The sequence below is a fragment of the Phlebotomus argentipes genome, unplaced genomic scaffold, assembly GCF_947086385.1.
Source record: "Phlebotomus argentipes unplaced genomic scaffold, Phlebotomus argentipes genome assembly scaffold_4, whole genome shotgun sequence".
NCBI lineage: Eukaryota > Metazoa > Arthropoda > Insecta > Diptera > Psychodidae > Phlebotomus > Phlebotomus argentipes.
The window spans coordinates 10468786-10487137 of record NW_026776174.1 but is presented as its reverse complement, the minus strand read 5'-3'; the positions used below and the strand labels follow the sequence as shown (position 1 = coordinate 10487137).

The 18352-nt window shown below is 40.5% G+C and overlaps 3 protein-coding genes across 7 annotated transcripts; 2 read left to right on the top strand and 1 right to left on the bottom strand.

Annotated features, from left to right (window-relative positions):
- The first annotated feature begins 513 nt into the window (after positions 1-513).
- On the top strand, positions 514-5626 carry LOC132258823 (acyl-CoA Delta-9 desaturase-like). 2 transcript variants are annotated; one of them, XM_059756309.1, is made up of 6 exons: positions 514-594; positions 1204-1601; positions 2635-2765; positions 2862-3067; positions 4238-4423; positions 4484-5626. In XM_059756309.1, the coding sequence occupies exons 2-6, from the start codon at positions 1229-1231 to the stop codon at positions 4794-4796; spliced, it is 1209 nt and encodes a 402-aa protein (XP_059612292.1). In that variant the 5' UTR covers positions 514-594; positions 1204-1228; the 3' UTR covers positions 4797-5626. The 2 variants fall into 2 exon arrangements, with proteins under 2 accessions (XP_059612292.1, XP_059612291.1); XM_059756308.1 differs by lacking the exon at positions 514-594 and adding an exon at positions 893-1087.
- A 2513-nt stretch (positions 5627-8139) lies between these two features.
- LOC132258547 (acyl-CoA Delta-9 desaturase-like) lies at positions 8140-17150 on the top strand. Of its 4 annotated transcripts, none has more exons than XM_059755886.1 (6): positions 8140-8364; positions 8847-9003; positions 12411-12655; positions 13799-14135; positions 14839-15024; positions 15087-17150. In XM_059755886.1, the coding sequence occupies exons 3-6, from the start codon at positions 12421-12423 to the stop codon at positions 15403-15405; spliced, it is 1077 nt and encodes a 358-aa protein (XP_059611869.1). In that variant the 5' UTR covers positions 8140-8364; positions 8847-9003; positions 12411-12420; the 3' UTR covers positions 15406-17150. The 4 variants fall into 4 exon arrangements, with proteins under 4 accessions (XP_059611869.1, XP_059611868.1, XP_059611867.1 ...); XM_059755885.1 differs by lacking the exon at positions 8140-8364 and adding an exon at positions 8585-8691; XM_059755884.1 differs by lacking the exon at positions 8140-8364 and having other exon boundaries at positions 8603-9003.
- LOC132258549 (2,3-dehydroadipyl-CoA hydratase-like) lies at positions 16381-18224 on the bottom strand. Its single transcript, XM_059755887.1, has 3 exons — positions 18123-18224; positions 17502-18056; positions 16381-17443 (listed from the first exon to the last, which is right to left on the bottom strand). Exons 1-3 carry the CDS (start codon positions 18214-18216, stop codon positions 17148-17150), a joined length of 945 nt encoding a protein of 314 aa, XP_059611870.1. The 5' UTR covers positions 18217-18224; the 3' UTR covers positions 16381-17147.
- Positions 18225-18352: the final 128 nt, after the last annotated feature.

Here is an 18352-nt window from a genome sequence, read left to right as displayed (position 1 = left end):
CGCTGATATTGAATTCTCTGGCGAATAATCACTTTGCATTCACGATAGTACACCTTATGCGGATTGAAAGTTCAAGACTATCTGTCGGTAATTTGCCATTCAATTATGATTGAATTTCCCGAAAAAACAGCGAAAATATTACTGAAGGATTCTTTATTATTCTCTAACAGCAAAAATATTGATGAAATCTTTGATATTTAAGATGGTATTACATCTGACACTGAGCGGTGAAAATGGTGCAAAAAGTGTAGGAAATCTGTCAGTTTCTTTCTATAGGATCTTCCTTGTACCAAATGGGCGAATGCTTATGATGTATTGTGTAATTAAAAAAAAGAGGTGTGAATGTGTAAAATAAATATTATGATCTTTTCGAAATGTAATTATTGCAAATTTTCCATTCAAAGTGTCATAAGAAAATTAACTGCTGAGAATGCATTTTTGGTGTAGCAACTTGGTCATTATTAAATGCAATTTAATAAAAATCCACCAGTCGTATTGAGGTGTCGGAGTGATCCAGAAGTAGAACAGTCAAGGTGTCTCTCAATTTCGCAGTGCCTCTGAAGGAGGAAATTCATAGAAAATTGGCCAAAACAGGTAAAAAAAAAAATCCTCCTCAATCACTTCCTGAATATGCAATTCGAGGGAAGAATTTTTCCTTCCGTGTCTCTTGGGAGATTCTCCTCTCATCTCTCCGAGTGCTGGCAGAGGAATAATTGATCCTCCGACCTCTCTCACTGATGGATTCAAAGAAAAACCGGTAAAGCAGACACAAGTCACGAACGGAGTGACCATTTGAAATTGAAGAGGAGGGATCGTCTTTATATAAAGACCATAGCAGCAATCTGTATGGTTTAGTCTTTTAAAAATTAACGACACACTCATGTATTGCACGAGCTGCTCCTCAGTGAAAATAACATAATAATTGAATTTCTATTGATTCTCCAGTGAAGTGATTTGCGCCAGGAATAGATTTAATCGTTTATTTCTGAGCAAAAGGATTGCAGCTGCACATTGGCCACAAATAGGATAGCATATATAAATCTTTGATTAAAATAAGGAGTGTTCCGTGCTGTGCGCCCTCTCAAATGTGAATAAGATACATTTTTCCTTACAAATTACCATACTTTGTGACTCTGAGGCACACTCTAGAGTGGGCTAAATTTATTCACCGCGACTCAATTAACAGATTGTCTTCCATCCCAGACGAGGAGGATCACAAGACGTGACCATGACACAATTGTCGACGATGACGATGGTGGCAGGAACAACCGCCGATGGACACTTTGAAAGTGGATTAGCTAATGCTCACAAGAGAAGTGCTAACAAATTTTATGCAACAGTGAATGACAGTGATGACACGTTCAATAATAATAATAATAACGAGGGCAAGAGCCAATTGAATAGCATAAGTGACCAAAGTGAATATGACCCGAAGGATAAGGAAGTCGCGGAGGAGGAGGAGGAGTACGAGTATCTCGGGATTAAATTCAAGCAGCCGCTGAAGGTGATTAACGCCGTGTCCATCATTGGATTCCACCTCGTGTCGCTCTATGCATTCCTAGTGAATTTCCGCTCGCCGCACTTCTTCACCGTGGCTTGGGGTAAGTCCAGACTGATTGAATATCTCGCAGATATCATGTGCCGAAATTTCCATAAATAGGATGGGCAGCACAAATTGCTCAAGGTTCAAAATTAATCACAATAATCCGGCAAAAATGCTAAATGCCTCTTCCTGTACACGTGAAAAAAATCCCCATATCAAGATCATGTCCAAAAATCTACCAACATTGCGCAATTTGCGAAGGATTTTCCATGATAAATTCACACGATGTGTGTTGTAATTAATTAAATGAAGAAGTGGCGAATTGCAAAGGCATTAGAGTACGAGAATAATATTTGGTGAAGTTAATGAGTTACATTAATTTCTGGAGGTTGCAGTTTCTCTAGGCATATTAATATCATTGCCACTCTGTATTATGATTTCTTCACGACTTTTGTGGCAATTGTTTAATTCAAACAAACCACAATCCCATAGAAATGGAGAAAAAGACTCCGTCAATCTGTTGATCACTCAATTTCACGCGATATGTGAGTATTTGAACAAGAAAAACAGTCTCAATTGATTTATCTCAGTGGAATTTCCCCACATAACATTTAATCAGTGATGAAAGAGGCATTATGAGTTTGTGTCATCTCACAGTTTTATCCGATTTATTTAGAAAATTGACTATTACGGAACTGTGAGTGAAAAAAAGGGCCAAGGTTTTGTCAATAATAATGGAGGAAAAAATTCTTCCTAGACTTTATTGATCTTTGGCAATTTCAAAGGTTACTTCATCAGAAATATATGTGATCACATCGTCATACTTCATGCAAAATTCCCCGATTGTCTCACGTTGAGCTGAAGTCCGGAAAATTCAACAATAAATGCAACCACAACAAGCACGCCTCTTGTTGCAATAGCACTCGAGTGACCTCAAAAACTCAATAGGTTTTTGCCAACTCTGCATCATTTCCTTTATGAATTGAAGTGAATTCCATCAAATACTTTACTGTGCATCGCTCATAACATTGCTGTAGCGCGAAAATGTGTTGTAATCTCGCATTAAGCCTCTTAATTTTTCAAATTAACAGCCTTTATCGTGGGTGGAATTGGCGGATTCGGCGTGACTGCAGGTGCGCACAGACACTGGAGTCATAAGGCGTACAAGGCGAAGACACCACTCCGGGTTATCTTGGCTCTCTGCTTCTCAGTTGCCGGGCAGGTACGGGAAGATTATAGATTAGATTGTCTAACAAATTCATATATTCTGACCCGGCAAAGAAATATGCTAATTACTTTCATTCACTCATCTCATTAGAATACCATTTTCGATTGGACGCGCGACCACCGGGTCCACCATAAATTCTCCGAGACGGACGCCGATCCGCACAACTCCAATCGGGGCTTCTTCTTTGCCCACGTCGGCTGGCTCATGATGAAGAAACATCCCGATGTCATCCGAAAGGGCAACCAGGTGGACATGAGTGACATTCTCGCCGATCCCGTGGTGCAGTGGCATCAGAAGTAAGTACGCGCGAGCATCGCGTCGCACTTGCAATTATCGCAATGATGCTAATCGCGCAAAAGGGTCATAGACATAAATAACAGCTTTATGATCATGTGTCTTCGTGCAACAATCAAATGCATTGAGTATCAAAAAAATGTGTGGAGGTGTTCTTGAAACGTCTCTTGAGCAATGTCTGCGTTAAAATTAAATTACCAAAAGGCCTCAATGAAGATGCTAAAATTCCCCACATTGCTTCAATTCATTAGACAGCCAGCTAACATGTAAAAAATCAATGTCAACGCACTGTAAAATGCACAGAAGTTCAGTTTAAGCTGAGCAAAAAAAAGCGAAATCATCATCCGTAATAGCGCTCGCAAGAAAAACCAAAATTCAAACCTTGACTTCTAATTCATCATTACCACTGAGGTGAACATATAGTAATTGAATTATGCTCCGTTGCCCCCTTCTGCTGTATAATCATTCAATAAATTAAACTATTAAACACCTAAAATATCTCCTTTAGGGCCACATCAATTTTCATAGTTCCTTCTATTCGTATAAGTTTTGCATAAATTAGCATTAAAAATCCTCCACTCGAGAGTCTGCGAAGAAATTCGGAAAAAACATAAATCAGGCGCATATTAATTATTGCAAACCACGATCTGTATCTTCCACTGATAGTGGCTGATGGTGATCGAGACTTTGGTCACGTAGTCTCTGCCGAAGAGAGACAAATCTGCGCAAAAGCTCCCATAAATAATGTCCAAAGTCACGTAGCTACTGAATGAATTTTGCAGTACCAGTATAAGTTTCATTTCCAAGAAATTCGCCGAATACGCCAGAGAGGCGAAGAAATTGCTCACAGCAGGCATTTTCCACACTCTTCGTCAGCATCCACGTGAGAAGCAACACTCACACGATCACAAATCTCATCATACAACCATAAAAGTGTCACATAAATTATCTAATTCAGCATAAGGAATAAATTTGCATTCGTATTTAGTGATCTTTGCTAATAATTTGCATATTTCCGAATTAATATCAATGATCATGTTATATCGCACCTTCAATGACAATATTGCATCAAAGATTCTTCACGACGACCTCCTTATTGACGATCGGGATCAATGGACGCCGATTAGTGTTACGGAAGATGCTCAATTTCCTCCTCTTATCACACTCTACAGATACTTTGTGCCACTGAAGTTGCTTCTCTGCTTCGTGCTTCCAACCATTACACCTGTCTACATGTGGAACGAGGAGTGGATAATCTCCATCTTCACTCTCTCCTTCATCCGATACGTCTTCGCTCTGAACTTCACATGGCTGGTCAACAGTGCCGCTCACATGTGGGGAAACAAGCCATACGACAGGTAAGCTCTCTTCCTCCGCTTGTGACGATCCACACTCAACTTTCTCTCCTTGTCCGCCAGGAAAATCAATCCATCGGAAAATCTCACCGTGTCCCTCGTGTCTATGGGCGAGGGATGGCACAACTATCACCATACGTTCCCTTGGGACTACAAGGCGGCTGAATTCGGTGATTTCAGATACAACATTACAACGTCGATCCTCAGACTCTTCGCCAAGATCGGCTGGGCGTACGATCTGAAGGAGCCTTCGCAGGAGCTCATTCGCAAGACCATCGCGCGCAATGGCGATGGATCTCACCACGAGCACGGCCACCGGAGCATGCCGGATGAGATTCCCATGGAGGCGGACGAGAACTCGAATTTAGTAGAATAGGGAATTTTGAAATGCCTTGAAGAGTAATCAAAGCAGGAATCCAGATAATCCCACAATCCGAGAATACAAGTGAAAGTCTAAGCTTTCGGCTAATCTATTTAATTTAAGGGATTTGTATATTTATATAGATTTTACAAAGCAGATTCTTTTACAACTGAGTTTACGTACATTGAGCTAGTGAATATATTCATGTAGAACTTTTTACAAACACGGATTTCAAGTGGCTGTGTTATGCCTTCATTTGAGTGTTTCGCATTAGTGAAATGCAATTTCTGGTACGTTTTTTTATACTGTAAAAGTCATTGGTATTTTACACGAGGTGTATATTATTGTAATATGAATTGGAGACTAAATAAAGACAAATGAGCAAAATATAATAAGAAATCATGTTTATATGACGTTGCTATTCCTCGAAAAATTTTATAGGTCAAATTAAAAAGCGCTACGACAAATTTTCTCAAGTGTACTTCACCCAATAAAACGTAATGCATTGCATTTTTCAATTGGGTTATTAGCGTCACAAAGGCTTGGAGTGCAATTGTGGAATTTCTCGCGACATGTAAAGAATAAGACATTATGAAAAGGGCATCAATTTCGAGTTCTCAGTGCTGAGTCATCGGCAGAAATATTCTAAACTGTATAAAATTAATTTGCCAAAATTGTGAAGATTTTAGATAGTGAGATATTCGAGGATTTCCTCATTTTTCCATCGTTTCCCGGGTGAACCGAAGTTCAACATCATGCTTACGTAGAATATTTCTTTACTTGATTAAGAAACTGAGAATTGCTTCAATCGATCAAATGGAAAAATTTCAGATTATATGGAGAATAAATATGAATTTTGATCAGTTCTTATAATTTGTGTTAACAAAGAACTCCATTGGCTTTTCATCCACTGATCATATTTCACAACTAATATCAAGTTTTTGAAAGATCAAACGCGCTATTAAATAAGGTTTAACTCGCTGTAAACTAGACATTTTGCAACAGGTACAGTGACTTGTGCTCTACGGGAATTCCTGACTCCAAATCTCACACGATCAACCAAGTTCAGATCAGTGGCAGAGCTTTTATAAGAATATATATTTGAAGTCCTGCTGATCGAATCCGCTTGGATTCATATCCATTCGAGCATTTCTTCATTATCACAAAAAATCAATAGATTTTCACTTAATATTCAATATATGCAGATGAGGCATGAACTTGAAAATTTGAAATTCACCAGTACAAATGTATGAAAGACATACATTAATAGTCTGTATCTCACATTATAAACCCATTGAAGTGATGAATAATTAATTTAAAGAAAAAAATAACCAATGGCATGAATCTGGACGCAATAATTCAACATCAAACAACTTGATATTCATATAACAGAAATGTGAATTTTTATCATCTGATATAAGCTGAACCAGTTTCCAGTGAGTTTTCGCAGCGCCACATTTGGGTGGATTCTATTCATACTGTAAAGAAAAAAAAGACAATTCTTCTTCCACCTGTCAATGATATATGTTTCTCTTCACCTTTAAATTCCCTTCCCTTGTATTTCAAAATTAAATAAATTCTAATTTTTCAATAATGACATATTTTCGAATTTAAATAATAATAAACTACTTAACATTAAATTCCATATCGCCGTACAATACATTAAATCTTTAGTTTTTGTGTCCTTACTTTTGCCCTTAATTTGTCCTTAGTTTACGACTTTTTGTATAATTCTTATCTTTTACACAATTTCAGCCGTAGCTCTTTTTATTAGTTCTCAATATTTTTTATGTACTTCTTTTTTTCCTTATCCTGATATATAGTTCATTTACGTGTTATTTTTTAAATTGTTCTTTTTTGTAACACAGCCTTAATCTTAATTAACTTTGTTAAACAACTGTAATATTACGAAATTTACTAAAAAAAGTCGTGTTCTTGAATTTTTGTTAAAATTAGCATTAATCCAATTCACTGTAATATTAGAACATTAGAATATTTCCCGTGTGTGAATTTACAGACATTTTCCCATTAGGACAGAATACATAAAAAAAATTAATAGTGTCCGTAACTGCCTAAATGTTCTCCCGTCTTAGCCTATGTATGCAAACGGCCTGATTCATTGTAAATTACGAGCATTTCGAATCTTTTTCTGGACATTGCACGATAGTAGCCGTTATATCTTTGCGTTTGAAAAACTTGATACTACAAGGTGTTCCGAAAGCTTTGCTGACGAAACCACGCGAAACACATGCGTTAGTCACGGCGTCAGTCAGACTGAGGCCAATATAGTGGCGATGAGAGGGATGCATAGTGTGAGAAGTATATCACGCCACTACCACGTTTCCACTCCACTCTCGGCACTCTCTTTCGATCACGCCACAATCGCGGAGCAGCGATGCTGAGCGCCATACGGTCGTCTCGCTCCAATGTGACATGCTCACCGAGCAAGAGGAAAAAATGTATCGGCCGATGCACATGTGAGATATAGAAATTGCCCATGACCTCGACCGTGGACAGTCTCAAGAGCGGCGGTCTTTTTTCGGCGTAACATCCTCATTAGATAAATTAGATTAGGGGACGCTCTATCTGATATGAACTTCCACCGTTGAACTTATGATCACATAGATTGAGTCAGGTTGGGGAAGATGACGATGAATATGGAACACCTTTGAACTGTGGGTGAGTTTATCGCCACGTGATAGCGTCCTGACTGATGGAGAGGAGCATAGAAAGTTGCGATAAGGGGAATCGCGGCTTCTGAGTAATTGTGTGACACCGAGACTAAATGTTGACATTATGAGGGGTCAATGGGTAACGAATGAGAACATGTGACTCAGAATGTGGCATGATATGTTCTTGGGTGGACATGATTCAAATTGGAATTGAAAAAAAGATATTTCCAGAATCATTGCAAATTTCCCAACATCGGATGAAATGCTAGAAAAATAAATAACAACGCCCAAACATTTTTCTGTGCGTCAATCGGCGTTTGTCAGCTATTGAATACAATGCAAAAATGGTAGGAAAAGTTGGGAATAACAAGCCCCCGCAACCTGTTTCAGAACATCCATCTGATTGGGCCGTAGGTTCTGGAGAAAATCGCGTGATTCCGCTAAAATTGAATTAGAGGAGCAAAAAAAGGAAATTGACCAAATTCTCTCCCTCGCCCGATCCTCTCGCTCGCCCTCATGCAAGACACTCCGATGAGACTTTGTGTGAGACATCGTACTATATCGTGCGACGCAAGCACTGCCTATGCCTCCATCTCACTTGTGCCCCAACGTGGTCTGATGAATTTGCCATTTCATTCGCGCTCTCTCGCCACTCTGCTCACTCTTGCGCAATTCTATCGACTGAGCTGCGGCCGTTCTTCCTCTGCGGGCTGCATTTTCACAGTGTACACCTCATTGTGTGACGCACTGTGAGCGAGAAGTAACGTTAATTCGATTCCATCCCGCTGAAAGTTTGTTAAGTTACAGTTTTGGCCCAGTGTGATAAGCGAGAGAGAGGGAGGCCCTCCATTTCCCCACTTCTTGCGTGTGTGAAGCCAAAGGTCTTATCGATTTGAAAGACAGTGATTGTTGTAAGTAGTGATGAAATTCCCACTGGATCTGCTGTCATCTGTATTTGAGCTATTTCACTCCACATAATCGTGGACGATTGAGCTGGCCCGCGATAACTGCCGGACTCTTTTCCATAATCCCGCCTGACAACCACACACAAGCCGCCAGTTGTGCCAATGTGTGTTCCGAGGCACGTTGCAACTGACACTCCTTATCACGTTTAGTCGCGAATAAAATCGGCGATCGGGGCGAGCGTCGCAATCAATTGAACTCCTGCCATCGCCGTCGATGGAAGTGTGACTTGCTCGCGCGTTTTCACGAATCGATTCCCTCACTTGCACTGCAAGGTAAGGAGTGTTGGCACATATTGTCAGTTGTGACATTGCGGGGTTCTCAAATACCGACGACAGCCGTGGTGTGTTGGAAGATATTTGCCAAAAGCCTGAGAATTGAGTAACAGTGTACCGGAAAATCAGGTGATCACGTCTCTACTCTTCAACAGCCAACCAAATCATCCCGTTTCTTCGCGCGGAATAATTGCACACAGGCAAATCAGTTGCCGGGTGTCGACCGAGCGGACACATCTCGCGAATTCCCAGTGTGATTTCGCCAGAGAGAGGATAGCTGACCACACTTTCCACACAACTCAAAAGCTCTGGGTAAGTTTTTGCCTCCATTCACAATTTCGCTATTTCGAGATATGTGTGTGATTAATCTGAAAGCCGCACACGCAGTGCAGCATTTGTGGGAAAGAGATGAACGACCTTTCTCTGCAAACGCAAGAAGTAAATGAATATCTCATTGAGAGTTCTCATTACATAATTCCTACACTTTTTTTCCACCTCCTTTTTTCGTAATAACACGGAACATTTTTTCCAACTCCCATCAATCTATCTCTGCAATAGTGGACCTTTTGGCTCGCACTCTATCATTGCACATCAATCAAGCAGCTAATTTGGCCATTTCACTAAAATATGCCACGCATAGGAACACCTCTCATTACATATTGCAGCAGAGCATGTAGAGAAATGATGAGTGCGAGATAAATTGGGATGATAGTGACTCTCGCGGAGCTCTTGACTTTGTCAAAATGTCATGCGGCGTTGCAAATTCAGCATCTCATTGAAAATCTCTAAATTTTCAACTGTAAATCAGTCTCGATGTGCGTTTGTGTTAGAAGAGCGCGAGTTGAAATGTACGTGAATGAGTTCATTTGTACTTTCCGCTCCTATGAGTAACGCAATCTTCCATTGTAGTCTATAAGCGGGATTCAATTTGAATATGCAAAATATACACGATAAAGTCTCTCAAGAAAGTCTGACAAATTGACTTATCAACATTCTAAGTAAAAGACACTTTTGAGAGTCCTTGAAACATGCTTTAGAGAGATGCTATATAGAAGAACACTAATGGGAAGAATGTGGTTTATTTTTGGACTTGTTTTCAGTGCAACTCTACACTTAATTTGCAATATCTCCACTTGGCTTTTAAGTGTAGAGTGTAAATAAACATTTACAGAGATAAAAGTCGCAGATGACAATTTAAAAAAAAAAAACAGTTGTGAAGAGTTTGGCTAGATTAGATGGAAATTTTCGAAATGTCACTTTCCATTGTTCCCCTCTTATTAATCCACTATTATTCAGAATATAAATTATATTTTCTCTTTCGGGCATGTCTTTATTGTGAAACATTAAGTGACACTTCCTGTAATTATAATGATAGTTTAGAAATGGACTATGATACCCAAGTGAAGAGTTTTCGCCGAGCTTCTAAGCGTAGTTAATCCAATCTTAATTCTCTACTGTAAATAATTTGTTTTTCCTTCTCAAGACAAAGTTCACTGAGTAAACAGTGCGAATACAGTAAATTTAGTATCAATCTTAGTGTCAATATTCAGTCAGTTCAAAGACCGCTTTTCAATTAGATATTCATCAAGCATTTGTCTTATCTACTCTGGGTGAATTCGGAATTGCCGAAGGACTTGAGAGAGAAAAAATAGCTTAATCATCGAGAAAGAACTTGCGAGCTTTATCTGAAGCGAGTGGATTAATGTTTCGCTGGGACATAAAAAAGAGCGTGTTGTCAAGTAAGCACATTATCGGGGTGAAAAAGCAGTGAATTTAATTGCCAATTTTGCGATTTACAATATTGGTCATAAACACAAGTAAGGAATATTGATAAGCAAATCACAAAATCTACTCGTGACGCTCAATTTCCCAAAGTCTGCACTGTTTTTTCTCCACGATACCGCGTTTGTTATCACGACTGAAAAGCAGCGAGGCGCGATAGCAACCGCCTGGATGGACTCCACGCGTAGGGTTAATTGAGTGCTCTCTCGAATGGTGGGTTAAAAATAAGACGATCAAAGGTCAAAGCGCACGAATTTATCAGAGAATTGTGATATCAGCAAATTATTAATTTGCATGACAGAGGTGTTGTTTGTTTTAGAAATTAAATTTCACGGCCAAGAGGAAAGCCAATGAAATATGATGCGAAAGTCCAATCTAATCTGTTGACAAAGCTGAGCTTTTGGCGCTGAATGACAAGGTGATAGCGGCGCTATCAGATGAAATCAGCTGGTGGTCTACGTGAAAACGTTCATTCTCTTCTATGGATATTTGCTGGAGGAAATCCAAGGAGTTTTGAAGCATTTACGGTGCTCAATTGCTTATGCAAAGCAGAGTGACATTCTGAGGTCAAGATGCAAAATGCGAGAAAAGCCAGGTGTAAGAAATAGTAAAAGAATCACATTGTTTATTTCTGCAAATTGTCGCCACAATTAGGAATGTCCCCCGCCTTTTCTTAGTAATTTATGTGCATAAACTTTATCCCATTTTGGGGTCCTTCTCTATTTGCACACGCCTCAATTTGCATAATCACATGCCGAGGTTGGGTAAAGAGGAAGGATGGCTTTTTGGGAGATGTATATAGTTCAGTTGAGGCTGAAATTGAGTAGTCATTGCGAAAATTGACCTATTCCTGACCTCGAACGCACCGCAATTGTGACTTGCAAATAAAACTAGACTGTTTGGGTGTCTTCAATTCGCGACTGCCTTGGGGGTTGACGGTGGAGCAGAGCGCCGCTTTCCCCAGGCAAGTGACGTCATTGGGTGGGAAGACATCGGATGTTTGCTCGCTGTGCAGCGCGCTCTGGCGTGGGGTTGAAACGGATGATGCCGGTGTGATTTCCACTCATGCTCAGTTGATGCACTTGACGAATTTCGAGGGGGAGAAGGCCAAAGCACACAGAATCTTGTCTCTCCCTCTCTGCTCAGTGCTCCGCAGAAGCTCGTAGAATTTCCATCGACATTTCGGTTTTTTCATAACTTCCATATATAAAATATTTATTTGCTCAAGACAGCAGTGCGTTACCATTTTGTGAGTTTGTGACGAAATTCAGCTTCGAAGGGCATCTCGAAAGCGTGTGTGTGGAGAAAAGCTACTCTTGCTGCAGAATAATGGGGTTGGTTTCGTGGCAATTCATGAGATCAAATTGCGAGATGTGAAAACTGCGTAATTTTTTCTCCTTTGTGTGCACAATCCAGTTTTTCCCGCTTTTCATCATGCTCAGTCACACATTTCAGCTGCAATACGTTTGGTCGATGACGAAATTAACTTTGGCGCTTTCCATGTCTTTGGACTTTTCCAGCTACAAGGAGTTGGCATAGAAAATCCCCCAAAAATATATTGCAGTTTGACAAAAGTGGCCTTCAAATTTAACCATTCCTAACGCGCCCCATCGTGAGAACACTTCTTTTGTCACATCGTCCAGGGTTAAATTTGATTTTCTTTTTCCTGCACTTCACACCAATTGAAGTCATTCTTCCACCCGTTTATCATTATCACATTCACGACTTTTTCTTTTCTCGTGTGTTATATTTTTTATGTCGCTTGTGGTTCTATAAAATCTATATTTCCTCCTGTGAGAGTGTGAAAAAATGTTTCTGTGCAAATGATGGCTAAATTGGCAACAACAATTTCATTGCATAAGAAAAAACTTCAAGTACTTGAGGTGGATTTTTGCTCTAATTACAATTTATTTTCCCTTTCCCTTGCATGGAATCAGTTGCGTAGAAATGCCGCCAAACGCCACATCAACCACGTCGACGTGCACAGGAGTGCTCAATGAGAATGACGCGGAGACCGTCGATGGAGGACTGCTGAACAACATAGAAACCCTGAAGAAGGCCGAGAAGAGGAGACTCAAGCTGGTCTGGCGAAATATCATTGCGTTTGGATACCTGCATCTTGCCGCCCTCTTCGGCGCCTATCGGCTTTTCACATCCGCCAAACTCTTCACAGTACTTTTCGGTTAGTATTATCTTCCCTTATCACTTATCTCATTTGTTACTGCGATTGGGACAAAAGCAGGATCTTTTTTGTACACTAGAAATTAAATATTAAGCTTTAAGAGTCACTTTTGAGGGTCCCTTTTTCTTCTCCTGTTTATGATGGCTTCTAAACAAAATTTATTGTGTAAAAAGCACTTTTATGTAGGGTTATTATTATATTTTGACCAATTACGAACACAGAAAATTGTTCTGAATATGAACAAGTCTAGTTTTTCATCAAGTTTCGCTTGCCGATACGGAAAGTCTTGCAAAATTTGTCAGATATTTGCCTTTTCTCTCTATATAAATTTTCCACGCAAATCCAATGCAAAACATATTGGCTGGCGGTGAAGAAACTCTCGAGGAAAAGAGACGTGTGAGAGATTTAATTGCCTCACCGAAGTGTGGTGGCTGCTTATTAAATTGCGATAATTTCAATTGAAATACTTGCAATAAATATGTTACAGTTTCTCCCGTAAGCAGTAAAATTACTCCATACGATTGTTTCTCGATCTCCGAATACTTCTTGAGTTAATTATTTCTCTAATCGTTGCTGTGAGAAAAATGGTGTTGCGAAAAGATTAGCTGACACGGAAAAAAGTTGTTTAGAGAGCCATAAAGCCATCCTGAGATCACAAGTTACACAATTTTGAATAATATAGCACGATAAGGATTGCGATAGGAATTCTTTTCGGTCGCATGACTTGTGATGGTTTTTTCCTCTCTCGCGCTGTGTCGAATGACCTATTCGGATTCACGTAGCCGCTATCAGACACCCAGAGAGTGTCCACTTTTCCTTTTGAAGCTGACTTGTCGTGTGCTGCTGGTCGGTGATAAGACAGCCAGTCTCGCGCCAGTGTCAAAAGGTCACTTCACACGCTTCTGGGGAGTCGCTATGGGCAAATGGGGCAAACATTGTTGGGTGGTTAAACGAGTTTTCGCGTGTCCAGGGGTTGAGAATGCACAATTGTTTCATACAAGATGCAAAAAGCACTTCCACCGGTGGTTTCCTTCCGCGTGCAAATATTACATGAATGTGTATTTTGCATTGAAAAGAACGCTTTTTCGCAAAAACAGCGGCTGATTGGCAATGACGGGCATTCCTTTTCTCCTGCATTTACAGCTTATGTACTGTATGTAATATCGGGCTTGGGAATCACGGCCGGAGCGCACCGATTGTGGGCACATCGATCCTACAAGGCGAAACTGCCGCTGCGCATCCTGCTTGCCATTTTCAACACGATCGCTTTCCAAGATTGCGCCATGCATTGGGCGCGTGATCATCGCGTTCACCACAAGTTCTCAGAGACGGACGCCGATCCTCACAATGCCACCAGGGGCTTCTTCTTCTCCCACGTCGGCTGGCTGCTGTGCCGAAAGCACCCCGACGTGATCGCCAAGGGACGCCAGCTGGACATCTCTGACCTCGAGGCCGATCCTGTACTTCGCATCCAGAAGAAGTGAGTATTTCCCTTCAGCTTCGCATGAGTGAAGCGCGCAATTTGAGGATTTCCCAATATGACCTCACAATGCCACTGAGGTCAGCGCATTAGACGTATATTAGCTAACTTTCTCAGTAACAGACTTTTGCAATACTTAATCATGCATAAAATATTCTAAAGTGATTGAATTACTGTCGCTGACTGTTTACATTTGCGTTAATGAAGCTCATGCATAAGTATAAACTCTATTCGTGGGTAAATTTCTACCAATATTGATTGAATTCTACTGATCTATCAAAGTTAGGGTATTGCTAAATATGCCTCTAAATTATCAGAAGAATTTATGAATGGCAAGAATAAGAACTGACGGATAAGTTTTTTTTTCTGCAAAGCAAAAGTTTAACAACCTTCACAACACCTGGAGAATTTCAGAAACGTAAAACATTTAGTATTTTTAGAGTAATTCAAGCTATTTTATAGTCTGCTATAAGAAAAGTCATTTGCATAGATAACAATTGAGCAAAGGTGAACTTAGAGATTATCAACAATTGTTTTGCAAATATAATCCATCAAAGTTATGGATTAAAGTGTTATTGCAAAGAATATAATTTCTTTTAGTTTAGCATTATTAAGATGAAGTAATGAACACTAAAGTCCACATATTCTGCTTGGTTTTTACGAGCTCTTGAGATAATTTGACCAAAAACACCTTTTTGTGCAGGTATTACATGCTCGCCATGCCCGTGATGTGCTTCATCCTTCCCACCATCATTCCGGTGATGTTCTGGGGTGAATCATGGCTCAATTCCTGGTTCTGCGCCACAATGTTCCGGTACACGTTCGTCCTGAACGTCACATGGCTCGTCAACAGCGCGGCTCACACTTGGGGCGGCAAACCCTATGACAAGTGAGTTGATCCCGAGCGATAGTGGGTTGAGTGAGGGTGTAATGGCTTATTCCCCCGTGCAGGTACATCAATCCGTCTGAGAACAGAGGAGTGGCTATGTTCGCCTTTGGCGAGGGCTGGCACAACTACCACCACGTCTTCCCCTGGGACTACAAGACCGCCGAGCTGGGCAACTACCGTCTCAACACCACCACGGCTTTCATTGATCTGTTCGCGAAGATCGGCTGGGCGTACGATCTCAAGACTGTGTCGTCGGACATCATTGAGAAGCGAGTGAAGAGGACCGGCGACGGCACCCACAATCTGTGGGGCTGGGGTGACAAGGATCAGGATCAGGTGGAGATCGACCATGCGACCATCATGCACAGGAAGGAGGAATAGGCTATTTGAACTGTCAGCGGCGATTCCGGTGAAGTGAACTCATATGATCAATCCTTCAGGAATTACTATCTACCATTTAAATACAAGCAAAAATATTTATAAACTGAATGTGGAAGGATGTCAAGGCCAAATCACATGGTGGATCTTTATAGTTTCAAGATAGTGTGATGTGAAATGATCATGAAGAGAGGGTGAGAGAAAGATAGAGAGAGAAGGAGAGCATGGGAGATCAATGATGCTGCAAATCATACTGATCTCACCTCACACTGTCACCAACTCTATGCAACTGTGAAGGTTTTTTCATTAATTTAGTCATATAAGGCACTTTATGTGTAGAATTCCTTACGAGGACAAAATGTGGAGGTGGAAAGTGGCAGAAAAAGGTACCCAAGAATGGGTTGCCAAAGTGTTGATTTCCCAGTGAGCCATTGTTCTGCTGAGGAGAGAAGGAAGGTTTTCTGTGAGACAAATAACTGGGATATTCAGTGGATCATTATTGAAGAAATACAAGAACCATTTAATAACATTATATTCACTCTATCTTCTAACATTTTCCCAATTCACTAAGAATTTACCCTCACTTGTATTTGAATTTTGAACACTCAGGAATTTCACTGAAACTATTCGAGCTTTTTCAATCTCGCACTTTTTCTACAACACGGAAGAAAAGTACTAAATATTTTTTACAAAATATATGAATCCTTAATAAAAGAAAAGACCCCTATCAATAATTTTCCACTATATTCCGCGAGGTAATGGAATAAATTTAGCGAAGAGAGAATTTTGCCAAAATGAGCGGAGGAGGAGAGATATTACAGAGAAAGAAGAAATATTTATATGTATGAATGTATATAAATGATAAATAAATGTACGTACAGATTTATATGTATGTAGAGGATGGAGAAAAGGGATGTAAGGCGATGTGTTTAGGAACTGAAGGCTGCGAAGAAGAGTAGGATGAAATATTTTTTGAATAAAAAAAAGTAAAGAAGGAAATCAAGAAAATATTTTTAGCAAAAATGGGGGGAAAAAATAGAGAAAACAAATTGGGTTTTGAGGAGGAGTTTTGGTGAGAGGCGAGACGGAAATAATTTTATATGATAGGGAAAATCAATAAAAATTGTATTTCTTACGAATGGCGAAACTTCAGAGAGGCAAATTTCTTTTTTATTACTTTATCTCGTAAGAAATTTTTTATGCATAGTTAGGCAAGTTGTAATTGTTAGAGCATGAGAGAAATCTATATTTAAAGGAAAAAAAAATCGGCATACGACAAAATTTTATGATAAAGAGAAATTATATAAAGAAATTTTCATAGTGAAAAGAAAAAAAATCAATTATTGACAATTTTCTATACACTTTTATTCACTTTTTAAAGGCAAAAGAATGGAGAATTGTGAATTTCGGGGTGAAAAGGTGATTTTGTATGGAATGGAAAATTCTTCAGAATTTCGCAAAGTGTTTTCTTATTCGAAAGTAAGAAAAAAAATTGATAAAGTGTGTTTAATGGGGGAGAAAAGCAAGACGAGAGGATTTTGGAAATGCTCTATATTTTCTACTTAGAATGATATTTTTCTCATGATTCAGAACCGAATGTGTGGACGTTAAAAACAATCCCAGTGGTGAAGTTGAGTTGTGTCAGTGTTTAGGGCTTATAACTACTGAGAAATAAACAGAAGAAAAAAATATTCCTTTTGTGATAAAATGAAAATCATTAGAGAAATAAAAAGTTTTATGAAAAATCACGATTCAGACTTCGTTTTTTCCCTCGCAATTTCATCCGCTTCCCAGTCAGCAATCGGCCTCGCCTTGATGTCGTGGAACTTACCACTCTTGCCAATGCCTTCGGCGAACCGTCGAGATCCCTGGATGGCTTCCTGCACCATTTCTGGCGTCACAGACTCAATTTCATCCTTCACAGCAGCGTCGAAAGATGTGCCATCAAATGTGGCTCTGTACATTGAAGTTCTGTCGTGCAGCAGCGCATTCTGTGGGAACTTTGCGACCGCCACGGCAAGATGCACCGCCTGGCCAACTCCTGAAGCGCAGAGAGACAAGAGTCAGACTCTATCTTGCTCAATCTGGAAATTACTCACCAGTTCCATTGGCCACAAACCGACTGGCGAGGCCCATTTCGAAGGCTTCCTCGGCACTCACTTTTCGTCCCGTGAGCACCATGTCCAGAGCACGAGACAAGCCAATCAGGGCGGGCAGCCGGACAGTGCCTCCATCGATAAGGGGCACCCCGAAGCGCCTGTTGAGGAAGCCAATCACGCAAGTCTCCTCGATGACTCGCAAATCGCACATGAGCGCCAGTTCAAGGCCGTTTCCCACGCAAAACCCATTCATAGCGCACACGAAGGGCTTCCGGAGGAATCTCCTGGTTATCCTGGGGGCTCTTGAGAATGTGCTCTCACTGATGCTGTTCAAATCGTGTCCGGCACAGAAAGTCCCGCCGATCCCATGAAGAACGCCCACCAGAATACTCGGATCCTCTTCAATACGCTCAATCTCCGCGAAGAGACGCACGGTGAGGTCGTCCGTCAGGCAGTTCTGGACAGAAGGTCTGTTGATGCCCACCAGGCCCACATCCCTCTGCCGCGAGACGACAATCTCGCCCGGCTCGACGATCTTCCGGGAACTCTGAGTGTCTGCAAATTCAAGCAGAATTCTTCAATGATTCACGAAGATTGGGGGAAAATTTGATGTTTTCCCACCTGAACTGCATTTCCTTCTAGCTAGAATCGTGGAAAACAAGTGTTTTCTGTGGATTTTTGGCAAAACAACACACACTGACTTCAACATAACCATGCTTTCTGGCTGTTATACAACTCCATGGCGATTATAACAATCCAGCCAGTGGATCGTGTCTTTGCTAAAAGTTTGGAGACTTTTCAAAAGAAATCCGGCTAACAATCGAATCTTTAATAAAGAAAATTTCCATCAC